The following is an 11,872-nucleotide window of genomic DNA, read 5'->3' on the forward strand; positions in this document are numbered from 1 at the left end:
TTCCCATGTTGGAATACAGTCCTAAGACAACGCTGAACTTAATGCGGACAAATTTAAAGTTTGAACTGGCAAATCCCTAAGCTCAGTTTTATAAACAGTGTCTCTTTGATCCATAGCTGTATTCTTAAGAAAAAGGACAAATATATATAGACAGACTGCACTTTATTTTGTATCAAACTGTTTGAGGTATACACACACAGTCCACACCTTACACTATAAGCAACAGGCAGAGGACACTTGTGTGGACAGACTTTACGGTGGTCCACGAGTTGGTTAAAAAAAATAAAAGAAATGAAAGCGCTGTCGATTCTTTCAAATGTGAGGAAGAGAGTCTATGAAGGAAGATTGTCCTCTTTAAATAAACTGTTATTTTGTGTGTGGGAGGAGTCAGCAGACAGAGTCAGCACCTAAGGACAGGGAGTCAGCGCCGCCATGAGGAGCTCCATCTTGTAGACAAAGTTTCGGCCCTCCATCTTGCTCCAATGGACCTCTTTGTACGGCCCTCTGAGGTGGCTCCACTTGGCGTCCTGGATGACGTCGCTCTTTGGCAGCTCTTTGATCTGGCTGCGAGGGAACTGCACCAAAACTTTGCACCCGCTCTCTGGGCCGTTACGTACTGAAGAGAAAAGAAACTTTGATGAAAAACCACTGACAGTTATTTCCTTTGCTGCATAATGATATGGAGCTGCTGAGCAGACTTTTGTTGTTTTTAAACAATGACAATAAAGTTTCTCTCTTGTCTCGCCACACATTATTCTTCAGTGTTTACAGATATTCAGTATGAGTGTTGCATGGAAACCGGTTCATGATGCATTTCAATGATGTTTGAAGAGAGGAAGTTTCTCAAAGATTCCCCAACTTGTATCAACCTGTCTGCTTAATCCTGAGTAATTTTCCATGAACTGACAGACTGGGTGTCATCTTGATTTATTACATTAGTTTCTACCTTTTCTTTAAAATAAAAAAAGGTTGAGATATATATATATATATATATATTTTTTTTTTTTTTAATTTATTTATTTTTTTACATTTTAGCCTTTATTGGGGGGAGGTTAGCTAAGGGAGAGCCTGAATGTCTCATGCATAGAGGCATGAGTAGTACTGAGTTGCTGCTGCTAATATGCTCTTCCTACTACAGAGAAACCTGAGGATCCAAGAGCCATCAGTCTCACCTGAGATGGCGTACTCTCCGTTGGGAGAGGCAACAGTGACCGCGGAGGCATTTCCGATGCTCTCCACTGGGCCCAGACCTACATGGTTACTGAAGCTCAGGACGTGCCAGCCCATCACCTTAGCCAGCTGCTGAACTGCATGTACCTGATGCTGTGACATCTGTGAAAAGAAGGCAGGCATACGCAGAACTAAATACTGAAGCATTACAGTCAACAATGTGCAGCCATGCTTCTAGTAAATTCAGCCTCCTCCAATAACTGTGGAAGTTACGGGTGATACCTGTGAGAGGAGAAAGTCTTGCAGCTCCTGTTCCTGGTGTGACAGCGTGACCACACGTCCATCTCTGTGCACCACCCTGATCTGCTCCACACCGATGTTCAGCTGCAGCTGGATGGACCTAAACACACCAAATAAAACACAGTGAGCCTCATTTCAGAGGATCAAACACGCTGGTCCAGAGTCATGTAAACATCCATATATGAGGAGTGAAAAGCTTTTTTCAAATCCATTTATTTATATAGTTCACAACAGCAGTGAACGAAAATAGAAAAATATAATGATAAACGTTAGTTAACAAACAAAAGTACAAAGAAATTACTATAGATTCAGAAATAAGACTCACAGCTCGCAAAATTTCAAAATCCCTGGTAGCCCTTCGGGCAGACACTCTTCAGTTTTTGGTGGCCCAAAATAAATTTAAGTAGCCCGAAAAAACAAGAGGACAATTTTTTGATTGATGTTTTGTTTTGTAACAAAACATCCATCAAACACAAATTACAACAACTGTATAAAAATTACAATCATCAACTCAAATACTTGATTCTAATTGAACAGAAATTTCTATGAACTTGTAAAAACTGCGTAGAACATGAATCAGTCTGTGTCAGATTCTGAATCTGAAGTTTCCACTGAAGTCACGGGTAAGAGGTAAGTGGAACCAAGATCTAGGCCATTTGCTTTGTTTGCAAAGACTGCTAAATTTTGCCAATGGTAGTTCACTCTTTGCAACACAGAACGCTGTTCTAAACAGATTTTTCAGGACTTCTTGTTGTGCTTAGTTTATTTTTCATATGTTTTTTGCAACTGGTGTTTGTTCAGGGAAAGATACTGTAGACTGAGCAATAATGCATTTCTTTCTTGCATTTCTCAAGGGTTCTGATGGGGTCTTTCTTACAATTACTGGTCCCAGTAACAAAGGCGCTTGGTGACTCAGAAATCGAGTGAAATTAATGACACACCCGGCAGAACTTTATGTTATTTAGCTCGTCATATTGCAGCCACAGAAATTATTTTGTCCATGAAACCAAAAAAGCTGCGCTTTCTTTTTGCCTCATAGTCTGATTTGTCATAGCTTTTCCATTTTGTGGTAGGCTTTTCTTTGGCTGTCCCCTCTTCACCCTGACCGGTCTTATTTGGCTCTGCAGAACTAAAATACCTGCGTGAATCCATCTGCTTTTACACACACACTTGCATAATGATCAGCAATTCTCTGCACAATCAACCTCTATGACATGTTTAAGCTTGCTGCGGAAGATTTCACTTGTCATATTTGCATAGTAAGCTAACGAGTGATAAGGAATTGGAGAGGAATTAATCTGTCACTCACCAATCAGTACTGCCGCTCTCTATTCACAGTTTGCGCGATGGCAAAGTGAAAGTGAAGCAAAAAAAAAAAAACCCCCCCAAAAACACCGCAAATTTTAACACGATTTCATTATGTCACATATTGACAGTGGCTCTTCGATGCCAATGACAAAATTACCCAGCTACGTTTGCGAAAGAATGCGAAAGTATTGACATATATCTTTTCTTCCTATGATAGCCTGATGGGCAGGGCTGAGATGGATTTTGGTAGCCCGACCGGAAAAATCGCTAGCCCCGGGACGTCGGGATAGCGATTTTGCGAGCTCTGAGACTATTAAATAATAAAACCTGCAGCTATTGAATATTTTAGTAATCAAGTATCCTATTGATTATTCAAGTAACTGGATAAGAAATACGTCTGCCTTATAATAAATACTTAAAACCCCACAGGTTATCAAAACCCCCCAAAAAAACAGGAAATAGAAAATTGTTATTTCTACAGTGTGTACCAATGTTGTAATATAACTACATACAATGCCCATAAAAAGCAACAACAAAAAAACATTCATGCAAATGAATTGCATGCAGTGGGTCAAATGTTTGTGCGCATATGTTGAGGTAGTTCCCTTTGTCGTGATCAGCGTTCAAATTGTTACTCAAAAAAAATCATTATTACACATATTACACAGACTACTTTTTGAAAAAGTAATGCAGTACTTTGCTTAATCACTTCATTATCAAACTTATTCTGTTACTTTCATGTTACTCTGCAAATAGCTGAAATACAATGTCTCATAATCACCATTTAACAATATAAACCTGAGACTACAGCCCCACATACCAAAACAAGTCCCTAATGAGGACACATATCTCTAAGATCTCTCTCTTAGTGCACTAAAAAGTTGACTGCACAAAGCAAAGATGAAAACCAGCACCAAAAAGCGAACGCCACAGTGATTCTGCTTTAGAAACATGAACAGGTATAAAGGGAGGCTGCAGTCTGACTGCCATCTCCTTGATTCCATGTAGAAGTTAATTCAATTCAATTTTATTTATACAGCACCAAATCACAAAAAAACGTCGCCTCAAAGTGCTTTATATTATAAGGTAAACACCCTACAATAATACAACAGCAAAAACTCCAACAAACATATGACAACCTATGAGGAAGCGCTTTGGCGACAGTGGGAAGAAAAAACTCCCTTTTAACAGGAAGAAACCTCCAGCAAAACCAGGCTCAGGGAGGGGCGGGGCCATCTGCTGCGACTGGTTGGGGTGAGAGAAGGAAGACAGGACAAAACACATGCTTTGGAAGCTAGAGATTAATAATAACTAATGATTAAATGCAGGAGGTGTATAAACACATAGTAAGTGAGAAAGGTGACTGAAGAAACAACACCCAGTGCATCATGGGAATCCCCCAGCAGCCTACACCTATTGCAGCATAACTAAGGGAGGATTCAGGGTCACCTGGTCCAGCCCTAACTATATGCTTTAGCAAAAAGGAAAGTTTGAAGCCTAGTCTTGAAAGTAGAGATAGTTTCTGTCTCCTGAATCCAAACTGGAAGCTGGTTCCACAGAAGAGGGGCCTGAAAACTGAAGGCTCTGCCTCCCATTCTACTTTTAAATACTCTAGGAACAACAAGTAGGCCTGCAGTGTGAGAGCAAAGTGCTCTAATGGGGTGATATGGTACTACAAGGTCATTAAGATGACATTTTTCAAGACAGGATTTTAAAGGTGCAGGATTTCACAGGGAGCCAATGAAGGGAAGCCAATACAGGAGAAATCTGCTCTCTCTTTCTAGTCCCTGTCAGGACTCTTGCTGCAGCATTTTGGATTAACTGAAGGCTTTTCAGGGAGTTTTTAGGACATCCTGATAAGGGTCTGGGTACTGGCCTCAGCATTCGCTCAGCTTTCACTCTGGGTTCTGGGTTAGCTTAGCTTTAGCATGGTGTCTTGGCGGATACCTGGCAGCATAATGCGGTTGTTTCTGTCCTGGATGCAGTTTTCCACTCTACAATTTATCTCGTCCTTTTGTGCAATAAAAATAAATGTCCATATCCATGCTCTAGATCAGGGGTATCCTGCTTGTTTTTGAGATATCCATGCCCTACATGCTGCTGATTACCTGGATCAGATTTGCTTTGCCAATAAGAAGCTACAAAGGCTGGTTAGTTGGAAAACAAGCAGGACAGCGGCCCTCGAGACCAGGAGTTCGACACCTGTGCTCTAGACTGTTGCTATTTTCCTCCTTTGACACGCAATCTGAAATAAGCTGATTATAGTGCAAGTGTAAAAACCATAAGTGGGATTAATAGGCGGGCATTCTAACAATTCCAAGGAATTTGACTACTGAGAACAGGTTTTCTACAAGAACACGTTCTCGATTCCCATCCCTAATTTGCATGCCATAATAAAACTAAAGCATTTGAAGAAAACATTCTCTTAAATGCAAAAACAAATAAATAAATGATCTCAAATACAATAATGCTTTGATGCAAAGTTTTATGCTTCTAAAAACGAGATGTTAATAATTAACATTAATAATAATTTAGTGTCCAACCTAACAGCCCCAAGTCATTGGCTCAGAGTTTTACTGGCCCATGCGCATTTTTATTGGCCTGGGGGAAAAAAGATGTTTCCCCCTATATATTAATACAGTTTTATTAACATAATATTCTTGATATATTTCTTTTTCACTGCTTAAAACAAATGACAGTGACTGGAACAAACTTTAAAGTCCTCTTTTCTTCACATCAAAGTTCATTAAGCAGGTTGTTTTTTGAAGGATCCTGCCAGCTGTTTCCCAGTAAAGGTTGTGATGGTGATAACAGTGCTCTGATTTGGACACTAGAAAAATGAGCTCACCGTCTCAGTCAGACAGTCACTGTTGCTGCTGTGTTATCAGTAATTTTGTTTAAAAACTGGGGACCATGTGGGTTTAATGTTGTCATACGTTTTATTCACATGCTGCTCCTAGATACATTTCTATTGCAGGTTTGTTTTTAGTTGCAAATGTAGGTAAAACATTTGCATTTACATGGCGGCCACTGAGCGCTACAGAGCCGAGCATTAAACAAATCAGCAAAGCAAAAACTTTGTGTCAAGGGTTTTTTCAATTGTTGAGTTTTTCAATTACAAAATACAAAATTTATTAATTCTAATAATTAAAAAAATGTATTTTAAATTAAAATAACAATAGTACAAAATGAATAGTGAATATTTAGTAAATATTTAAAATCTGCAAATCTGTGATAATAAAAAATATAGTAAAAATAAAATGTACAATTAAAAAAAAATAAAAATAAATATTGATATTTAAAATAATGAGTAAAATAAACTCCTCTGCACTCCACTTACTTGCAGATCTGCTCGTAGCCTTGTGAAGTGATGAGCACCTTGACACTGGACTCGTATACGTCGTTAATGTTGGACCAGTGAGCCTGGATCTGCGGGTCTTCAATCCGACTGGCCAGACTATCGATGGTACGTGCCGTCCTGTTGACCACAAACACCGTGGTACCCGTGAAGAGTATTGCTAAGCATTATACAGCCAACAAAAAGTAGCTAACAACAATTCTTCTGTTAAAAGATTAAATATTTTAAGATAAAAGGACATAATTTAATTTCCATAATCAGTTTGGGATTAATAAAGTATTCAGATTCTGATGAAACAACAAAGACAATGTGAGCCATCTGCTAGCCAAATGTAGCAAACGCTGCTTTTTTGGGCTGCTAAAGTTTCTGGAGCTCCTAAATTTGCAGTAAAATTCAATATTGCTGCTGGTAACTGTTTCTGTATTTGTAAAATTATATCAGGATATTTTACCTGCGACGTAGGAAGATGTGTTTGGCCTGTTTTATCATCTTCTCCAGCAGCCCCTCAGTCTGCTGCCAACTGGAGATTTCTGCCTTGTCATAGGCCAGTGGCCCTGCCAAACGCAGACGTTTGTGCCCAAAGGGAGCGCTAGAAGGGTGCGGTATCACCACAGAGCTCAGCTGCTGCTTGTGAAACTATAAAAGAAACAAATGTTGCCAATGAAATGTGCACTGAGACAATGAAATTTAAATTAATAACAATAGAAGTGTCTCCTGGCAGAGTAGAAGACGACAGGTTTCCAGGGTTGTTGTAGGCAGAAGAACACAAATATATCTTAATATCTAAAAAAATAAAATAAAATCCAACATTAAAACTTTAAATTTACAAGAAAATAAAAACCTCATAGATTCCTTCACTTTGTAGCTGTATTTTTCTTGTAAGCACCCTCTGCTCAGAAATGACTGTCTCTTCCTGAGTGCAATTCAGCCGGTGCTCTTTCCCTGTTAAAAGGGAGTTCTTCCTCCCCACTATCACCAAGTAATACTGCAGGGGACTATTGCAGTTTTCTCTTTAATTCTCTACAGTCGATATCTTGCATTCTAAGCACACTGAGACCTGACCAGTATTCCCTAACTGAGATGGATTTTTTGAGGATATATAGATAAAAGTTAAAGGAAAAAGAGAAAAAAAGGCAAAGCTTAAAAATATTTAACGCATTTCAGATCATATCTAGTAGGTTTCCTCCAGAGGTGGTTAATAGATTGCGCTCTACAGGAATCTCACTTCTCACCTCTCTCATCATCTGATGCAGATTGTGTTCTAGTACGTAAAGGTGGTCGTCCGGTTTGGGTTTCTCTGGAGATGCCCGGTTGTTTTTCTTCTCTCCCGTAGAGTGGCACAGTGAGATTGACAGCTGCAGACCTAGGGAGAGAAAAATCACAGGTGTGTTTGGAGGGGAGAATGACACTTTGGATGAATTAGGGCAGGAGGATTATCAAAGACTCCAGTCACCCCAGCCATAAACTGTTCAAACTACTTTACAATTTGAACAGTAAAGTACTGAACAAGGTACTGCAGTATCCGGTCTGAACCAGCAGACTGAGAGACAGATTTTTCCATCAGGCCACCAGACTGCTGAACAGGTGTTGCTGTTGCTTGTGAAGCTTGCACACAAGAAACTCACTCACTTGTGCTGTACCAGTGTACCAGTAATGTCACGTGACAATAAAAGTGATTTGATGTGATTTGATTTGAGTGTTCACTAAAAGTGAAAGAACATTCTTTACACTCTTGACAAATGTGAAAGCTGAATACCTCGACTTGATGACGGCTGCTCGTACGTAACATTAAGAATATTACTCAGAACATTAATATGGTGTTTGTTTTATAGATACTAAAGAGGAATGCAGCAGATAGCACCTGTTACTTAACCTCCAGTAAAAGAGCACTAAAAAAGAAAGAAAGAAAAAAAAAAGCCCACATTAGTCAGTCATTATGTTAAATGTTATTCTAGCTGTCAGAGCGCTTCATGTTCGTATTCATGCCTCTCTGCTTTGTCTTTTGGTCACTTCCTGTTTTACTTCAAAGGTTGTTTTTCTCGTGTCTTATTTTGGTTTTACCTCCTATTTTTTGGTCTTTTGTTTTCCTTTCCCAACACTGTTCCCACATGTGTCTTGTTTTGTAATCAATTCTTTGTGTGTGTGTGTGTGTGTATATATAATCATCTCTTCTTGCCTTTCTTTATCAGATTGTCTGTCTTCCTCCATCCCCACCTGTTCTTATTTGGATCTTTCGACATGTTAACTCGAGTCTCAACGAATCCCCAGAATGTATATTTCAAGTTTTAGAGCAAAATGCCACACAGGTATTTTTTTGTACTATGGCTGTGAGTCTACATTTTGGTTCTAAGTTCTATTAAATTACAACAAGATATTCCCATGATACTATCAAACAAAACCACTGTGTTGTCATGGATTTCGTAGACATAGACTAATGCATCGATATTGTAGCATTTTTTAAAAATGTTTTCATCTCTTTAATGCCATCCACAATCACTTGACAAGTGGACAACCTCCCGTGCTCTTATTTTGAAAGTTTACTCTGTTGCGGCAGTCTCAACCCACGGTGAGACAAACTACATTTCAACCATTTTTGGACTGCAGTCCTAGTTCTGCTCTGAAGACCTGCTGTGAGCTGGAGGGTCCCCTTAACCTGCAGCAGGTAGAGAACTGGTCCTTGTGCTCAAGCACTGGGTCAGTTATTCTCTCAAGGCAAGGTATATGCTTCCGGAAGGCCACACATAAGCACATACATAAGTGTGAGAAACACTGAACCAGGACCCCATTTGTGTCATATTCTCACCTGGGAATGGCTGTGAGATGATCTGGTTTTTCACAACAATGTGAGGGATCTGGGATTTGATCTGAACTGCCTCCCTGGACAGCTGGGCGAAGATCTCCTTACAGAGCAAAACATTCTGAGCCGCCTCCAGTTTCACGTGCCATTGTTGCGTACCTGAGCAGAGACAAAAGAAAAGACCAAGAGTTTTGTTTGTGGGATTTACTATTACAATTTAGAGTGGGCTCAGTCATCCTTTGCCAAAGCCTAAAGAGCGCTTTCTCACACAGAATGTAATAATTTAGTATTTTCATAAACTGCCCTTCTAGAAAAAAAAACGTGGAAGAAAAGAGCCTCTGTGTTACTGAACAACTTTTAATGTGTATATGTGCTGAACCATACCAGCTTTGTTCTTTTGCTGTTGTCTGAAAAGGCTGACGGTTCCCAGATCACCAATGTCAGGAGCTTGTTTCTGAATGGACACCTGAAGATACAAACAGTATCTTTCTATTACACCTAATATATCTGGTAATTATCTAAAATCAAAGAATGAACAAGGAATGAGAAAAGATGAATAAAAACATATTATACATGTCATTTCCCTCTGACCTTGATGTAAGCAGACCCCTCCAGGTCACTGGGGATCTGGACGTCCAGTGGGCAGTAATCCTCTGGGATTTTTTTGTCCAGATCAATGTCAGTATTTTTGATCACTTCAAATGTGCCATGATGGGGGAAAAGGGAGCCTGCACGGGCAAACACAGAAGTTAGAAAACAGGTTTAAAGTGTCTTAATGTTAATCTGTAGGATGCAGCAGCACTGACTGAGTGAGGTGTTTTCCTCTCTTATCACCTGCACTGCGGTAGCTGAGGTCTCCCAGGATCTTGTCTCCAACTTTGCGTAGTTTCCACTGTGAGCGCAGCCGCAGCAGCTCAGAGTTGAAATCCCTTTGCCTCCTGTTCTCCTGGTTCTCTGCGACTGACTTACTGAGCTTCTCTGCTCCCTTTTGAAGGATCATAGCTGCTGTGGCCAATGATTTCTTTTTACTGATCAGCTGGAAAACCTGTGGTGTCTGCAGGAGTTGGAGAAGGAGCAAAAGATCTCTTTGTGGACAAACCTAAGAGTGCTTTGCTGACATTTAGAGATTTTTTTTGTAGAACCCTTAAAAAACCCTTAAAAAGAAATCAGTGTAAGTGACATGTTTAATTTACCTTTCCAGCTGCTGGATCCTGAGACACAGGGTCTAAAGCCATGTACTTCTTCTCCTTCACCACACTGAGCACATCATAGAGTACACACATCTCTGTGAGGGCGCTGCGGAGGTTGTTACGCACCGAATCCCAGGGCCAAAGAGACGGCTGAAATTTTACTGTGCCTATGCAAGAAAACAGAAAATTGGGCTCGATTCCAACAAGTGATAAAAAACCTTATATTCTGTTTTCAATTTAGTTGTGCAGTCTACTTGGTGGTCCTCCTTTCTTCATCAGAGTCAGGAGTAAATTGTAAATAAAGTTTAACTTTATTTAGCTGGATCTCATTACTCCTGAAATCCATTTTATTTATTTATTGGAGCAGCGGGTGTACTCTTAAGATTGACATAATTCATAATTCCATCAGTTTTCACAAGGCCTCCAACACCTTGCAGCCTCAAAACATGACAGAGGCTCCATTGTGATTTAAATGGTAAATAGATTGCTTCTTATACAGCACTTTTCTACTCTGAGCCCTCAAAGCACTTTACGCAACTTGCCTCATTCCCACAAGCACTTTTTTTCTATTCTCTTTATATGTAACATTCACATGCTTTCATACTCCGATCAACTTCTAGTATCTTGTCCAAGGATATTTGGCATGAAGACTGAAATTATATATTTATTGGTAATTATTCACCATCTAAGTGAAGTTCTGAACTGAAATGTTTAACCTATGATGAATGAAGTTCAGCTTGATATTTTATGTTGGCCTAAGGCACACAGCAGCTGATTATACCAAGGAATGTGTGATGGCTCGTGTAGCTCTAGCTCCTTGCTTTATTTAAGCATTTTACCTTCTTCCTCCTCTCCATCCTGCTTGCCCCATTCTCGGTCCTTGGGTTCTCCCTCAACATCCTCCTCTGAGTCAGATCCCTGGCTGAAGTCAATTCTTTGTGCCAACTTTGCCAAGTTCTGGGACATGGATAGAGGAGGGACATAGGTCTCTGTCCCATCCAGGGCCACTTCCTGCACCTGCTTCTCACAGGAAGACTCGATGCTGATCCTCACCGCTGGACCACCAGACATGATGACAGACTTGGCTGAGAAGTGGAGTGGACAGGCAGGGTTAGTCATCAAACACAGACACAGGGGAGACCAGAAAACCTCTGAATCAAACATTTAATATAGGTTGTTTAATAAACAGAACACTAAAATACTTCACTTCCAAATGTTAAAGTGAAGAACGAAAATTAGAAAATGCTCCTCAACAACTTTGGATGATAATAATTCAGCTCTTTTAGGCACTTTGTAACATTTTACTAGTTAGCAACACTAGCTAGCGTTAGCTCTTTGCTTAGCTAACAGCATAAAAGGAGACTCGAAAGCTCAAGAGAACAGCTTAAAACCCCAAATACTCTTTTACTCCTGTAAATCTTACCTCTGGCGTTCACTAGTGTTGGAGGTATAGAGTTATACTCGGGTATTGCATTAAATGTTCCAGTAGCGGTGAAAGGCTCATCAATACAGGAACGAGTGTAACTCCTGCACGGTCCCCCTCCCACCGCGATTGTGATGAACTCTGAGGCTGGAAGCGGTTTCAAACGCTTTGTGTCACTTTAGCACTATTTACGTATTTAATGTTTGTATATATATGTTATTGATGTATTTTTTTATGTATTTTATGTTTAAATGCATAAAATGTTTTTTTATGCAGATATAATGACTAGGAACTAATATTTCATGTGGACGGCAAAGATACGGCGG

At 39.9% G+C, this 11,872-nt stretch overlaps 1 protein-coding gene across 1 annotated transcript; it reads right to left on the reverse strand.

The window, feature by feature from the left end:
- Window positions 1-145: 145 nt before the first annotated feature.
- On the reverse strand, window positions 146-11,716 carry med17 (mediator complex subunit 17). Its single transcript, XM_084951949.1, has 13 exons — window positions 11,547-11,716; window positions 10,963-11,208; window positions 10,127-10,290; window positions 9,768-9,987; window positions 9,525-9,661; window positions 9,318-9,399; window positions 8,940-9,092; window positions 7,369-7,499; window positions 6,588-6,772; window positions 6,119-6,256; window positions 1,453-1,570; window positions 1,173-1,332; window positions 146-616 (listed from the first exon to the last, which is right to left on the reverse strand). The coding sequence occupies exons 2-13, from the start codon at window positions 11,192-11,194 to the stop codon at window positions 408-410; spliced, it is 1,929 nt and encodes a 642-aa protein (XP_084808075.1). The 5' UTR covers window positions 11,195-11,208; window positions 11,547-11,716; the 3' UTR covers window positions 146-407.
- Window positions 11,717-11,872: the final 156 nt, after the last annotated feature.

Source organism: Perissodus microlepis, chromosome 14 (genome assembly GCF_051167445.1).
Source record: "Perissodus microlepis isolate ML-2025 ecotype Zambia chromosome 14, ASM5116744v1, whole genome shotgun sequence".
Taxonomy (NCBI): Eukaryota; Metazoa; Chordata; class Actinopteri; order Cichliformes; family Cichlidae; genus Perissodus; species Perissodus microlepis.